The 16,079-nt window shown below is 41.9% G+C and overlaps 1 protein-coding gene across 2 annotated transcripts in view; it reads left to right on the top strand.

Annotated features, from left to right (window-relative positions):
* Positions 1-16,079, top strand: part of LOC110989982 (uncharacterized) — a 72,396-nt gene that overhangs the window by 28,849 nt on the left and 27,468 nt on the right. The window contains exons 15-32 of one of the 2 annotated variants that reach the window (XM_087138676.1): positions 2,021-2,128; positions 2,510-2,827; positions 3,371-3,673; positions 4,134-4,448; positions 4,866-5,177; positions 5,794-5,901; positions 6,651-6,965; positions 7,163-7,465; positions 8,022-8,336; positions 9,071-9,373; positions 9,831-9,938; positions 10,901-11,215; positions 11,621-11,923; positions 12,195-12,509; positions 12,786-13,088; positions 13,942-14,049; positions 15,007-15,321; positions 15,727-16,029. In XM_087138676.1, the coding sequence (XP_086994802.1) occupies positions 2,021-2,128; positions 2,510-2,827; positions 3,371-3,673; positions 4,134-4,448; positions 4,866-5,177; positions 5,794-5,901; positions 6,651-6,965; positions 7,163-7,465; positions 8,022-8,336; positions 9,071-9,373; positions 9,831-9,938; positions 10,901-11,215; positions 11,621-11,923; positions 12,195-12,509; positions 12,786-13,088; positions 13,942-14,049; positions 15,007-15,321; positions 15,727-16,029 (4,770 nt within the window). The remainder of the gene's footprint in view (positions 1-2,020; positions 2,129-2,509; positions 2,828-3,370; positions 3,674-4,133; positions 4,449-4,865; positions 5,178-5,793; positions 5,902-6,650; positions 6,966-7,162; positions 7,466-8,021; positions 8,337-9,070; positions 9,374-9,830; positions 9,939-10,900; positions 11,216-11,620; positions 11,924-12,194; positions 12,510-12,785; positions 13,089-13,941; positions 14,050-15,006; positions 15,322-15,726; positions 16,030-16,079) is intronic. The other variant, XM_022254719.2, reaches the window with a different exon arrangement.

Here is a 16,079-nt window from a genome sequence, read left to right as displayed (position 1 = left end):
TTCATATGACTGCGTGTCGTCAGAAACCGATCAGTAGTGCTCCCTGCGTTTTTTAAGCCGATATGTAAACCAGGCTAAAAAAACCAGAAAACAAACAGAAAACGAATATGCTCAAAAGCCCAACATCTTTATGTTATTATTCCTAGACTAACCATGTTCGCTTCCTTCTCATTGATATATATCAAACATTTAGTTATACCCTTTCGGCGCGAAAAAAAACTTTGCCTGTCCGTTGTGACACAGTAGTGAATCATTTAATCTGTTGGGAATTTTCAGTAAAAATAATTGAATTATACAGGTGACCAAAGATGTTAAATGCAGCAGGTGTTCACCCTTGGCCGTAATACCGCACCGGTTGTTTTAAGGGTTCTTCCCATTTTATATCGTTATTCAGAGAGCGCAAGTCAGATGCCATAGAACCCCATTTACCATATGGCCGAGGAGCTTGTGTTTTCTTATCACATGACTGTTCGTTTGATCCTGTCTCTTCCTTGAGTTATGTATACTTATATATGTATTGCAAAATTGTGAAACATACACGAACACCTTACTTCTTCCTAATAATTAAAAAAATGATGACAACTTTAAATAGCACTAACATCGTCTGAACAGGAATCAAACTACTTGTACCAATCTTCATGCATAACCTACCACGCTATGGAAACTCATCTGCCAAGAGTTTTTTTTTATAGGCCTATTTACTACTTAATGTTACAATGGAGCGGGTATTATGTGTTACGTAGCCTGCATTTATAATTCATGAACTTCAGTGCTCTGCGATATTTGCCAAAAGCAAATTATTCTGAGGTTCAAGAATCTAAAACCAGCACCAGCCAGGGATAACGCCTTAAATGCATGATACAACGAACGGGGACTTCGCAGATTCAAATCCTGCAACATCCACTTCTAGGTTCATCGTTACAATTAATATGTAAGCACCCTTCTGATTCACTGTACAGTTTTTGTGATTATTCGTGTTTAAAAAGCTGTATCTTCTGAGTGATCCCTGTTCACCATTTCCCAATTTGAAAAGTGTATTCAGGTAGGGATACATGGTGCTTCCATGGACTTTATATTAACAAATCTGTTCCTTCGCTGCCTCTCACATCCAAGTAAAGAATCTCCACATTTTTTCCTTTCTCTAATTGATTTATCTTTTCTCTAATATGATTTCACTAATGCTTCAAGCATTGAATTAAAACTGAGGCTAAACAGAACGTAGATTGGGTAAATGAGAATTTGAGAAAAAGAAAAACACAAAAACAAATAATGAAAATAATACGATATCAATAAAATGTGATCAAAAATGATGAAAAACAGTAACATGGATTGATTAAAAAAAACCAATCAACATAGATTAAAAAAAATGCTGTAATGAAAAAAGTGCTTTGCTTACAAGGAAAATCTGTTCAGAGCGTTTATCATAGTGCTCAACGTTGAAATAATTCAATGTCACAACTCCATTCTCTGTCACGAAGTCAATTTCAGTCTGTCAGTTTTTAAGAATGCATAATGACCTGTAAATTCAATAGAAAAATCGGCTTTCTTGTGAAAAGGGTGACGTCAAAAAATTGTTCAAGGACTCTTAATGTCCTTACTCGGCATTAAAGCCACCGGGGGCTGTCTCACCATGCTGAATTCAACAGGTTATTGCAGGCATGATTGTCTCACCATGCTGAATTCAACAGGTTATTGCAGGCATGATTGTCTCGCCATGCTGAATTCAACAGGTTATTGCAGGCATGATTGTCTCACCATGCTGAATTCAACAGGTTATTGCAGGCATGATTGTCTCACCATGCTGAATTCAACAGGTTATTGCAGGCATGATTGTCTCACCATGCTGAATTCAACAGGTTATTGCAGGCATGATTGTCTCACCATGCTGAATTCAACAGGTTATTGCAGGAATGATTGTCTCACCATGCTGAATTCAACAGGTTATTGCAGGCATGATTGTCATTGTCACCCAGCCAGTTTCTGACGAAACATTATTTTAGTCCCTCTGTTTTGTGAACAGAGCCATGCGACAGCATGCCATGTCTGAATGGAGGAAGCTGCTCTAGTTTCCCTGGCAACTTTAGCTGTCAGTGTCGTGAAGGATACAGTGGACCAGCCTGTGAAATTGGTAGGGGCTTTTTGGAGTGATCAAGTTTTTGTTTTTAATTATAGCTCTCATAGTGCAACATAGTCTTTCACTAGAGAAATCTACTTCTTAATTATATTGACGATTTTTAAAAATTATTTACAAATCAGTTTCCTTTGATTTTAATTGTGCTGTAAGCGACGATAAAACAAATGAAATATAAATAGTCTCTATGCTATTTTGTGAGCATTCTTTCTTTTTGAGGCAAAGTTTTTCTTTAGTCGAAGGAACATTGGATTGATTTCATTCCCCCAAAGAAGAGACAACGTCAGTTCAAACGTTTGTGATGGTTAGGTTTGCTGGCTTCGAGAAATTCGTCATTCGAACAGCTGTATTTATCTCCTGCCAATAATCTTCTTTTAGTTGAACTCCGCCTTATTGGAGGCAGAACCCGTAATGAGGGCCGGATCGAGATCTTCCTCAACGGTACGTGGGGCACGCTCTGTGACAACTTGTGGGGGTTGGAGGAAGCTCAAGTGGCGTGCCGACAGTTGGGATTTCCCGGTGTCATGGAGGTTGCGCCGGACAGGTCTTTATACGGCGACGGATTCGGGCCGATTCACCTCGACAACATCTCGTGCATTGGTGATGAAAACGGTCTGGAGAGTTGCCAGCACAGAGGAATCGGAGTCCATAATTGTAATCACTCCATGGATGCAGTTGTCAGTTGTAATTCTGCAGGTAATCCACCTAACTCTTGAAAACAATGTGTTAAACCGGTTGTTTGATTTGTATGAAAACACTGCTAAGAAGACCATTTGGTATCGATGCACATGAGCACTAATAAATTAGTAAATATGAACGCATGCGCACAAGTGGCCTTGGTGCCAAGAAGTGTGAGCAGGCCATTGAATTGATCATTTTCTCTCTGTTTTTCTGGCTTTGTTCAGTTTGCTGTTAGTTTATAATTTAAGTAGAATTTTTAGTGGTCTGTAAACAGATTTTAGAATTTAATTTTTTTTCTGTGCGTACGAGATTGTTGTTTCTTAGTATGGCCCCCTTCCATCATAAGTAGCCTAGTTTAAACTACATCGTTAATATTCTCAGAGCCAGCCTGTGCATTTAAATAAAATGTTCTGGGTTAGCTCAAAGTTTGGCTCTAAGAACACTTGAATCATGAGTGTTGTCGAAAGCTGGAGATATTTTCTGTTCCAAGGAAACTGAAAATCGTTCTCAAAGCTGAAACTTAAAGTAAAATGCAAATAATTTCGCTTGCTCAAAAAGTTCGTTTAGTGGACGGCTCAACTACTAATGAAGGACGCGTGGAGGTGTTTTATAATGGTGTCTGGGGAACCGTGTGCGATGATGGCTGGAGCTCCACTGATGCTAATGTCGTCTGCCGAGAGCTGGGGTTTGGCGAAGCAGCGCATGCCCTGGCGGGTGGGATTTTTGGTCCGGCAGGGGAGCTGGATATTCTTCTCGACAATCTGAACTGTCAGGGCAATGAGCAGACGTTGTTCGGTTGTCAGCATGCAGGTCTGTGGAATCACGACTGTACGCATTCTGAGGATGCAGGTGTCAGCTGTGGTGAGTCGGCAGTTATGCCCTAATCTTTTTTTCAGATTAGCTCATTTTCCTCCAAAGCAAAAACTAAAACGTTACAGGAAGTGCATTCGATACATTAATACCACTGGTTTGTGACTATATATTCCTGTTACAAAGTTTAAATCTTGCTCGAGAAATTTCACTGACATGCGTGCTCGTCAGTTGACTGCTTTTAATTATTTGGTGTTGCTCAATAAAATAAAATAGTAAGAGTAAAGTAGTAATCATTATTACAGGTTTGGGTCTGGGTCTAGGTTTTATTAAAGAACTAGTGAGAGCAACAGCCACTCTGAAAAAGGCGTCGTCCCAAATTCATAGGATTAACAAAAACTGCCGCAGACAAAAAATCCAAAGGTAATTTTACCAGATCGAATTTAGCCGAGTGCCAAGTTTTAAGGTTCTTGCAAGAAAAGGTTCTAACTAATCTCTGTTTTCATATTAGCTAATATACGTCTTGAAGATGGGAACAGCCGCAATGAAGGTCGGGTTGAGATCTTCCTCAGTGGCGAATGGGGCACAGTGTGTGATGACTCATGGGGGATGGAGGAGGCCCGGGTGGTTTGCAGGCAACTGGGCTTTCCTGGTGCCATCGACGCTACCCTAGGTGGTGTTTTCCCAAGAGGAACTGGGCCGATTTATTTGACCGGTGTTATGTGTTCCTCGCTCGATAGTAGTCTTCAGAGTTGTCCACGTGATGAGAATAGAGCCCACAATTGCACTCACAGCCAGGATGCAGGCGTGATATGTTCCCGTGCAGGTATTGTATTTCAGTGAAGTCAAATAAAGAGAAAGATCTACTAGATCACAGTTTAAAACACTTTTATACTTTTTATTTGTTGGTATAGAAGTGAGGACTATCAAATTTTTGGCTGCTTAAAAAATGAACCAATTACTTTTTTTTTTTTGCACCGGCTGTTTTAATACTATGCTTTGAGTATATGCACCGTTTTTAGTCCGGTTGATATGTCATGCAAACCTGTGTGACACTGCAGATTTCCCGCCAAACTTTGCTATTTAAAATACAAGTACCCACAAGTCTCTTATATGAATGAACAAATGCCACATTAATTAAATGTTGCCGTGTCAGTCATGCTTCAGTGCAGTGTGTGTTGTGACACTTTTACCCATTTATGACTCAGAATTTAAAAATTGTGAGGTTTCCTTCCTTTCTAAGTTCGTTTGGAAAACGGCCAGAGCTCAAACGAAGGACGCGTTGAGGTGTTTTGGGACGGATCCTGGTGGACCATCTGTGATATCGATTGGAACATCATCGACGCAGGAATCGTATGTAGGGAACTGGGCTTCTCCAGAGCCGTTCATGCTGTACCCGGGGGCACCTTCGGTGGAAACTTTGGGCTTAGTATACTACTGCCAAGTCGATATTGTTTTGCAAGCGATGAGACACTTATAGATTGTGGATACAGGAGGCAGGCATTCTCATCGTTTCCTTTCTGCTCACATGCGTATGATGCGGGGGTAAGGTGCGGTAAGTTAGTCGAGTTTCTTTTTCATTTGTTTCCATAATTACCAATTGTGACACTATGCCTTTCGTTGTCCTTTTAAGCCATCTTGAGTGTTTTCAGTCACATTTGATTGTAGTCATCTCGGCAATAACTGTGTGAAAATTGATTATGCATAGATATCTCAAACAATTTCATTTTTCTAGGACACGTCGGCCAAAAATGTTAAATTTTTACTGAAATGTACCCCGCTTACAGGCAAACACGCGTAAAAACGTGGACAACCACAAATAACGCTCTGGGTTGATTTGAAATGAAGATTCACTGAGGGCATATGACTTCAAAGGATTTTTCTCTTTGAGTATTTTTGTCGAAAAGACTGATCACAAGACAGAAAAAAATAGTGACAGGTCCCCAAAATGTTTTTTTTTTCTTCGGGGGCCTAAAACAGAAATAACCATTGTTTTACACAGTGGAAGAACAATTAAAACATTTGCCATTCGCAAGAAAGCTTGCAAATCACCAATATATATTCAGAAAGGGAGGTTGGCCCCAATAAGTCTTACCTCTAAGGGCGTATTAAAACGGACCTCTTTAGAGAAAATAATGAATGTGTTGTGTTAAATCGCTGTTATCACTTAGAACCCTGTGACAGCCGACCATGTATGAACGGGGGTAATTGCCAGAGTACCACCATTGGCTTCACGTGCCACTGCCCAGCTGGTTTTAGTGGACCGACCTGTGCCGTTGGTAATATCAGATTTGGCAAAAGCTTAAACTATTATGAATGAATAACAAAAACACACGTGGTGTCGATAGTAAACCCCCTTTGTCCGTTTTGAACATAAAGGGACGGGTGACAGGACTTACGATGGTTACCGAAGTGGGTCATTAGGGAGACATTCCCATAAGAATGTGAACAAAATCTTTCCAACTGTACTGTCCCATAATTCAATATTCCCTAATCCGACCTTAACCAAACTTTGTGTGTTTTCATTTTAGACCCTAATCTATCATCTGTCAAAACTTGGAAAAAAAAATTTGGCCTCCTCCTGGTAATTGGAACATTATGGAGACAATTGAAATGTCTCCCTAAAGACCAATGTCTCCCTAAGGTTGAAAAATGTACTACAAAGTGTCTCTCAAATGACCTATTTGTGATAAAGACTTACAAGTAAATGGTTTTAAAGGAGAAACTCATAGATCGGTGATGCTTTGCCTTTTTTACCTCAGTATTGAGTGTCTTTGTTTTGTAGGGTATTATGCATCCTAAAAAGCAAGTAACCGTTTTTGCTTGCATCTTTTATGGACTTGATGTGGCGTGTATTAAAAAATGAAAATCCTACCACAGCTGTACGATTGCAAATTCGGGAATTGAATCTTCCTGAGACAAATAAAATTACATATTGGTTAAAGGAAGTCACATTTCGCTTTACTCTGATTGCATGCACATGCAGTCTTTTAATTTCCATTTTGTTGAATCCAAATATTCCCTGCAGCTGAGCTTCGTCTGGTAGACGGAAGTAACCGTTACGAAGGCAGGCTTGAAATCAGTATCAACGGCACTTGGGGCACTGTTTGTGGTGACCTGTGGGACCTACAGGACGCCCAAGTAGCCTGCAGGCAGCTCGGTTTCCCTGGTGTTATCCGGGAAACTCATGGTGGATCTTTTGGAAATGGAACGGGCCCAATTTATCTCGACGATGTCATATGCACTGGTGATGAAGAAAACCTGGAGAGTTGTGTACATGCTGGCATAGGAATACACAACTGTGATCACTCAAATGACGTGGGAGTTGTGTGCGAGCCTGCAGGTAAAACCCAGATGTCATTCGTCAGAATTAAACACTGTCTAAAAATAATCATCCCCTCAAATAAAAGCTTCTTCTTTTAGTATTCCAATCTATCTACACTTTTAACTTCGTACAAACCATCTCAAATTAATGAAGACGATAAGGAATCTCTTGGTTTGTCACTGTTGGAGAATTATTGATTTTTGTTTGCACTGAAGTCCGATTAGTGGGTGGCTCGACATCGAATGAAGGGCGTGTTGAAGTGTTCTCCGGTGGCGTGTGGGGAACCATCTGCGACGATCGTTGGGACCTGATGAACGCCGCTGTCGTCTGCCGTGAGCTTGGCTTAGGAGGGGCCCTGGACGCTCTGTCCCGGGCTGCCTTCGGGGGTGGTTACGGACTTGAAATTCTGCTGGATAACGTAGCTTGCATCGGGGACGAAGATACCGTGTTTGATTGCCGTCATCCAGGACTGGGGAATCACAATTGTGGTCACTCTGAAGATGCAGGAGTTCGGTGTGGTAAGCTGAAAACGTAATGGTTTTTGCCTCGGAAGTGTAAAACGTGATAAAAAAAGATAGCAGAAGGGGAGTACCCACAACTAAACAGGAGTCTTACAATATTCTACCAAAAACGTGCATGCTTACAATTGGACATGTCTGACTAGAGAATTCTAGCAAGTAGCTAGTTTGTGATGCACTGTGCCTGCAATACTGTTCAGTTAATTGCAAACGCCTTATCGGGGGGATATACAGCACTGTAAGGGGGCCTGATATTTTGATAGAAATAACTGATAACGAAGAAATCAAATTTCGATGTGCCTGACCCCACAGTTCGTCAAGCTGTGGTTAAGAGGAGCCATTAGTTACTTTAAAACGCCTAAGATATCTAGTCTTCTGGGGTTCAAACCTCTGGAAACCACTTTATATGCATTTGTTTTATTATAACTGATCAGCTCAAAGGCACATAACGTATTCATTTTAGGTCTAGCAAATACGTGCTCCCGTTTGCCACGATTTTTGATGTAGGAATAACAACGCAATCTCCACCTGTTGTGCATTTTATTTTGACATTTAGGTCGACTTCGCCTTGCTGATGGCAACAGCTATAAAGATGGTCGCGTTGAGGTGTTTCTCAACGGAGTATGGGGTACAGTATGCGACGACTCGTGGGGACGACAGGACGCCCAGGTGGCTTGCCGGCAGCTTGGCTTCCCCGGCGCCATAGAAGCTATCCCGGCAGGATCGTTTGGAGCTGGTGACGGTCCAATCCACCTGAACGATGTGGCATGCACCGGTATCGAAAGCGACCTCCACAGTTGTTCGCACAGTGGGGTCGGTGTTCATAACTGTACTCATAGTGAAGACGCAGGCGTCATATGTGACCACTCAGGTAAAAACATGATTGCATGGGTAAAGTCCAGGTTATCAAGGAGCCAATTCAACTAGGCAATTATAGTATTATTCTTTTTTCGACGTGGGGTATGTGCTACTGAATTATCCCTCATTTTTTGTATAAGCGAAACGTTTCAGTGGATTGTGAATATTTTTTTTTGATTTCCCAACAACTCAAATGCTTAAAATAAAAAGGGAAAACAATTTTTAAAAGCCATGAATATGCCATTCTGGTGGAAATGTCTTCAAATTATGCAAGGAGGCCGCCCTACAAACCATTTTCAACTTTAATAACACTATTCTGGCCAGAGGCGTAAATCTGTGCTGGAAATTTGGGGGATGGGGAAAGGGGAGCAGTAAGTTGCCCGGCCATGAACATTTGAAAAACGGGGAAGGGGGCATTATACATCCTATAAATGGACATTGTTCAGGAATCGTATATCAAAATAGTATATTTATGACTTTTTAAAATTATTTTCTCCTCTTAGTTATATTCCAAACATTATAGTCGTAGGGAAATCCAGAAAATTCTTCACAATCAGCTTTAATTATTTTGCTCATCACAAATGTGTGTGTGTGTGTGTGGGGGGGAGGTTGATTCAATAGCCTATCCCCTTACTTTAAAAAGGGGGGATATATACCCCCATAAGCCATGGGATTTACGCCCATGATCCCGGTGTCTATCAGAAGAGCTTTTCGTAGAACCTTTCTGCCTTTTCTGGTGATTAACAGTGAGACTGGTTGACGGCTCAAGTTCCAACGAAGGCCGAGTAGAGGTGTTCTTGAATGGGAGTTGGGGAACGGTTTGCGACGATTTTTGGGGTATTTTCGATGCTACAGTCGTCTGCCGGCAACTGGGCTTCTCCCGAGCGGTGCGAGCCCTTACAGGTGGTGCCTTTGGAGGGAACTACGGACTAGAGATACTACTTGATAATGTTGCTTGCAGGGGTGATGAACAGACTATCTTCAATTGTCCACATAAAGGTGTTGGGATCCACAACTGTGGACATTACCAGGATGCTGGGGTTCGATGTGGTAAGCAGTGACGAAGAATAAACATTCACGAATGATACAGTGCAACATTGCAAAATGAATCTGATTAAAACCTCTATAAATATAGATAGGTGCTTTTGTGCTCAGTGATTATCAAACTTGGCGATGGAAACACATTGGTCGGTGCAATATTATCTTACCCCGTCCAAAAAAGTGCAACAGGCGTTAGTGCAAGGGCCAATACTTTTCTTCAAATTCCATTCCATCAGCATACACAAGAAAAATATTCAACATAAGCGTACTGTACGTCTCCGCCAAAAGGGAAAAATCGTTGAAAAACGCCCTAATATATATTGAACTGGCTTGGGTGTTATCATTTGAGCCATTTTATTTGATGTGGGGATGATAGGCCTACAGTTTTTTTGTATGAAGCTATACTATAATGTTGATTTCTGTTACTGAAGAAAGGTCTTGAACAATTGAATCCGTTTTCACTCAGAGCCTTGTGACAGTGAACCCTGTATGAACGGTGGATCTTGCACCAGTTCTTCTACAAATTTCACCTGCAGTTGTGCTCCTGGTTACTCTGGACTTACCTGCGAATTTGGTAAAGAAACAATGAACGTAACAAAAGTGGTAAACAATTACGCAGTGCTATTTGCCGCCAATTATTTTCCTCTCCATGGGGAAGTGATCGATGGCTAATAAGAATGATATACTTATCCAAAGTACCAGCAGATCTTAGTGGAAGTATACTTTACATCAAATTGACCTCCATTAAGCATTATTGCTTCATATTCATTGATCGTTGTGTCTTCGCACGTGATATTATCACATCAAGCAAAAAATAGGCACAAATTCTTTTAGCATCACGAACCTCTGCTGCAATTTTTTTTTATTAGATCTCATAATTATGGAGACGCCTTCACTGGAATTTCCCCTAGCCTACAACCACGCACACCTCATGCACGCTGTTAACCGGGGTGAACGCACGTTGGCATACAAATTTGTGCCTGTTAGTCAAAAAGGTGTCTGAAGTAATGTGTAATTCGAATTAGTTGCGTTTCTCTCAGACACCTCTGCAAACCACTGCACACTACACCGCTTCAACTGAACTTCGTCTTGAGGGGGGAGCACTCATAATGCGGGTCAGCTAGAAATCATCTTGATCGGCACGCCTTAACTTGGATGTCCCCTGACCTTATGTATTGTCAACGTCAACAGCTCATCTACATTTTGAAAATGAGCCGCAGGCACATGTTGGCATAACATGTAAATATGTGCCTAGTGGTCGAAAAGGTTTCGAAATGCACCTTTCTACATGTTTTGGTCCGTTATGTGTGTGCACCCATTTGCCATGTTTCACTCAATATCGTTCCACACAGTACTTATGCATATACTGCTAGATGCACTCAAAATGCGTTTATGGAAAGGTTACAAATCTGCAGCGTCGTACTGCATCCTAATTGCTTGATGGCCAGGTCAGTATACATACTGTGCGTCATGGAGATACCAGTCATGTCAGTTTAAGAAACAAAAGTGTTCCACTGTTTGAAATTCCCCTTTCAGCTGAACTGCGTCTTGTCGGAGGAAGCACTCGTAATGAGGGTCGACTTGAGATCTTTCTGAACGGAACGTGGGGTACAGTGTGCGGTGACCACTGGGATCTACGGGACGCCCAGGTGGCTTGCAGACAGCTCAGTTTCCCCGGTGTCACAGATGCTGTGGCAACAGGCTCATATGGAAACGGCACTGGACCGATTTACCTGGATGATCTCATGTGTACCGGCAGAGAAAGCAATCTAGAAAGCTGTATTCACAGTGGGATTGGAGTCAATAATTGCAACCATGCCCAGGATGTAGCCATTGCGTGTTCCCTTGCAGGTTATATTTCAGCACTGTTTAAATTGCTTCGCAGCATATTTGAGCAGTTTTTTTACTTTAGAGGAACTAAGCTGAAAAATTAACAACCTTGACAATGCAGTATCTCGAACTTGGGATATTTTGAAGATGTGAACTCATGATCAGTCAAGCAGTGATAAATCTGAATATACCAGCTTATTAAATCAAGCGTAATATCTGTCTCGATGTTGTAGATGTGTTATAATTTTCTGGCATTGAAAATGGTTTCATTATGAAAAGTTAATCGAGTTTAGTTACATATATTAAATAAGTTGCGCTGAATGATTACTCACGACTGCATGTATTAGCAAAATATAAATGAAATCCTGAAGCTTGAAGCTTTTAACACCTTAGTAACGCTTGTTGGCAATTTTTTTAACATTGAAGTCCGCTTAGCGGACGGTTCCAGTTCCAATGAAGGGCGGGTGGAGGTGTACTCCAACAGTGTCTGGGGGACTATCTGTGATGACTACTGGGACTTGAATGACGCAGCTGTCATCTGCCGGGAGCTGGGTCGCGGAGGTGCTTTACGGGCCTTGACTGGGGCTGTCTTTGGTGGTGGCTACGGGCTGGATATACTCCTGGATAATGTTGAATGTACGGGTGATGAAGAGACTGTGTTCAGTTGCTCACACAATGGAGTCGGGATTCACAACTGCAGACATTACGAGGATGCTGGGGTCAGATGTGGTACGTTTACCAAAAACTAAAGACGGGTTGTTGTTTGTAATTGCCATTACATAAGCACAGTAATTTACATGATGATAATGTGCTTCTAGGACTATGACGCCAAACAAGGTTGTTTAAATCTCGGGCTTTTGTTATAGTAATTTATAGTTCTTGTTGAACTCGTTAACTTTCACCTTGAGGTATGACATAGAAATTGTTTATCATTTCAGCAGACCGATCTTGTGTGAAAATCAGACAGCATTGTTGTAAGAATATTTTTTTTACTTTGAAGGTGAGATTCGTCTTCTTGGTGGTGACACTCACAGCGAGGGCCGTCTAGAGGTCTTCAGCAACGGCCAGTGGGGTACAGTGTGCGACGACTCGTGGGGATTTCAGGACGCCCAGGTGGCTTGCAGGCAGCTTGGCTTCCCCGGTGCCATCAGGGCTGCCGAGGGAGGATTATTCGGAGTTGGTACTGGACCAATACACCTGGATGAAGTGTCATGCAGTGGTCTTGAAAGTAACCTCCTGAGCTGTCGTCACAGAGGGATTGGGGTTCATAATTGCACGCATGACGATGACGCAGGCGTCAAATGTAATCCATCAGGTAAACTTTATTAAAGCGGGGGAATCATCATACTTTTTAATGGCAAAAAGCCTAAATAGTTTTCCTTTTTTACTTGAGAAGTTTCTGTTTTATTGGAAGGTATGGAAATTAAAACGTACGTTTCACAACGTTCATTTTTCTAACATACAAGGCCGTTTTATGATACAGTCAAAAATTAAAAACGGATGAATGTGCATTTCTCTTATTTTGGAATTGAAGGCTATTAAGAGCTTTTAATTTGGAAAATTGTAATAATCCTATTCTTTGCTGTGAAAGTACGACTCGTTGACGGTGCCAGCTCCAACGAAGGCCGGGTGGAAGTTTATCTGAATGGCGCCTGGGGAACAGTTTGCGATGACAGCTGGAGTTTTAACGATGCTACAGTTGTCTGCCGGCAACTGGGCTACTCCCAAGCCGTGCGAGCCCTTACAGGGGGTACCTTTGGAGGGAACTACGGACTAGAGATTCTACTGGATAATGTTGGTTGCACAGGCAGAGAAGAGACTCTTTTCGATTGTAGGCACAATGGTGTTGGCATTCACAACTGTGGACATTATGAGGATGCTGGTGTTCGATGTGGTAAGCTATATAGCCTTTCGGAGTTATACACGACTGCAGCTTGAAATTGACATGGCTTTCCACTTTTTGTTTCAAGCTTCAGCTACCGGTACGTAATTTGGATACGGCCAACCTTTTCAGTATTTACAGAGACGGCTTGGGTGTTTGCGTTTACATTTAAATAATCGTGACTTGAGAAAGTGTGCTAGCAGGTATTTATAAGCAACACGTTGTACACTAATAGGGAGCGTGCAGTTTATTATGATTAGAATGTATAAGTTGTGGGTATGTAGCCAGCGTTCAGTTGACTGTGGGAATAACTTAATGTGTTCTGCCAATGGGCAAAGGCGGATCCTTAACTAAATTCTAGGGGTCAAACCGTTTTATGGCAACCATATATTGGTTGAACCTTTTTAACCTCTCTTTGGTTGAATTGAGATGTTGGTTTGTTTATTTACTTGCTTTCCGAAGGGAGGCGAATCAAGGACCTCAAATCGTCTTTCTTTTGTCTTTTTCTGTGGCTGTTTTTTGGGGAATTGACCCCATTACCCATCCCCCATTTATCAATCGTAGAACCATTGCCTGATAGATTCGAGTACTAAACCTGCATATCAGAGTAGGGACTGTTGGGAGTTTATGTAGAATTATATAACTCTCTTCTGTGAACGACCTGGAATGTAATCAACAGAATTTATCATTCTAGTCCTTGGATGTTTGGCCATTAACTTTTGCATAATTTTGCGCAATCATGCACTGCTGGTTTTAGAGCTCAAATTGTGCAGATGTAACTGTTACCGCTAACTCTGTACCACGATGTTGCCTTTCGTTCTTACAAACTGTCTGGACTTGAATCAATGATTCTATTTTCACTCAGAGCCTTGTGACAGTGAACCCTGCATGAACGGAGGCTCTTGCACCAGTTCTTCTACAAATTTCACCTGCAGTTGTGCTCCTGGTTACTCTGGTTTTACCTGCGAATTTGGTAAAGAAACAATGAACGTAACAAAAGTGGTAAACAAGTACGCAGTGCTATTTGCCGCCAATTATTTTCCTCTCCATGGGGAAGTGATCGATGGCTAAAAAGAATGATATACTTATCCAAAGTACCAGCAGATTTTAGTGGAAGAAAACTTTACATCAAATTGACCTCCATTAAGCATTATTGCTTCATATTCATTGATCATTGTGTCTTCGCGTGTGATATTATCACATCAAGCAAAAACAGGCACAAATCCTTTTAGCATCATGAACCTCTGCTGCAATGTTTTTCCTTAGATCTCATAATTATGGAGACGCCTTCAATGGAATTTCCCCTAGCCTACAACCACGCACACCTCACGCAAGCTGTTAACCGGGATGAACGCACCCGGGCCTACAGATTCGTGCCTGTTAGTCAGAAAGGTGTCTGAAGTAATGTGTAATTCGAATTAGTTGCGTTTCTCTCAGACACCTCTGCAAACCACTGCGTACTACACCGCTTCAACTGAACTTTGTCTTGAGGGGGGAGCACTCATAATGCGGGTCAGCTAAAAATCATCTTGATCGGCACGCCTTAACTGGGTTGTCCTTGAACTATGTATCGTCAACGTCAACAACTTATCTACGTTTTAAAAACGAGCCGCATGCACATGTTGGCATAACATTTAAATATGTGCCTAGTAGTCGAAAGGTTTCGAAATGCGCCTTTCTACATGTTTTGGTCCGTTATGTGTGTGCACCCATTTGCCATGTTTCACTCAACATCGTTCCACACCGTACTTATGCATATACTGCTAGATGCACTCAAAATGCGTTTATGGAAAGGTTACAAATCTGTAGCGTCGTACTGCATCCTAATTGCTTGATGGCCAGGTCAGTATACATACTGTGCGTCATGGAGATACCAGTCATGTCAGTTTAAGAAACAAAAGTGTTCCACTGTTTGAAATTCCCCTTTCAGCTGAACTGCGTCTTGTCGGAGGAAGCACTCGTAATGAGGGTCGACTTGAGATCTTTCTGAACGGAACGTGGGGTACAGTGTGCGGTGACCACTGGGATCTACGGGACGCCCAGGTGGCTTGCAGACAGCTTGGTTTCCCCGGTGTCACAGATGCTGTGGCAACAGGCTCATATGGAAACGGCACTGGACCGATTTACCTGGATGATCTCATGTGCACCGGCAGAGAAAGCAATCTAGAAAGCTGTATTCACAGTGGGATTGGAGTCAATAATTGCAACCATGCCCAGGATGTAGCCGTCGCGTGTTCCCTTGCAGGTTATATTTCAGCACTGTTTAAATTGCTTCGCAGCATATTTGAGCAGTTTTTTACTTTAGAGGAACTAAGCTGAAAAATTAACAACCTTGACAATGCAGTATCTCGAACTTGGGATATATTTGAAGATGTGAACTCATGATCAGTCAAGCAGTGATAAATCTGAATATACCTGCTTATTAAATCAAGCGTAATATCTGTCTCGATGTTGTAGATGTGTTATAATTTTCTGGCATTGAAAATGGTTTCATTATGAAAAGTTAATCGAGTTTAGTTACATATATTAAATAAGTTGCGCTGAATGATTACTCACGACTGCGTGTATTAGCAAAATATAAATGAAATCCTGAAGCTTGAAGCTTTTAACACCTTAGTAACGCTTGTTGGCAATTTTTTTAACATTGAAGTCCGCTTAGCGGACGGTTCCAGTTCCAATGAAGGGCGGGTGGAGGTGTACTCCAACAGTGTCTGGGGGACTATCTGTGATGACTACTGGGACTTGAATGACGCAGCTGTCATCTGCCGGGAGCTGGGTCGCGGAGGTGCTTTACGGGCCTTGACTGGGGCTGTCTTTGGTGGTGGCTACGGGCTGGATATACTCCTGGATAATGTTGAATGTACGGGTGATGAAGAGACTGTGTTCAGTTGCTCACACAATGGAGTCGGGATTCACAACTGTGGACATTACAAGGATGCTGGGGTCAGATGTGGTACGTTTACCAAAAACTAAAGACGGGTTGTTGTTTGTAATTGCCATTAC

This window comes from Acanthaster planci, linkage group LG01 (genome assembly GCF_054643075.1).
Source record: "Acanthaster planci isolate LZ-2023a linkage group LG01, COTS_SCS, whole genome shotgun sequence".
Lineage (NCBI taxonomy): Eukaryota > Metazoa > Echinodermata > Asteroidea > Valvatida > Acanthasteridae > Acanthaster > Acanthaster planci.
The sequence above is the reverse complement of the archived record's forward strand: the minus strand, read 5'-3'. Positions and strand labels throughout refer to the sequence as shown.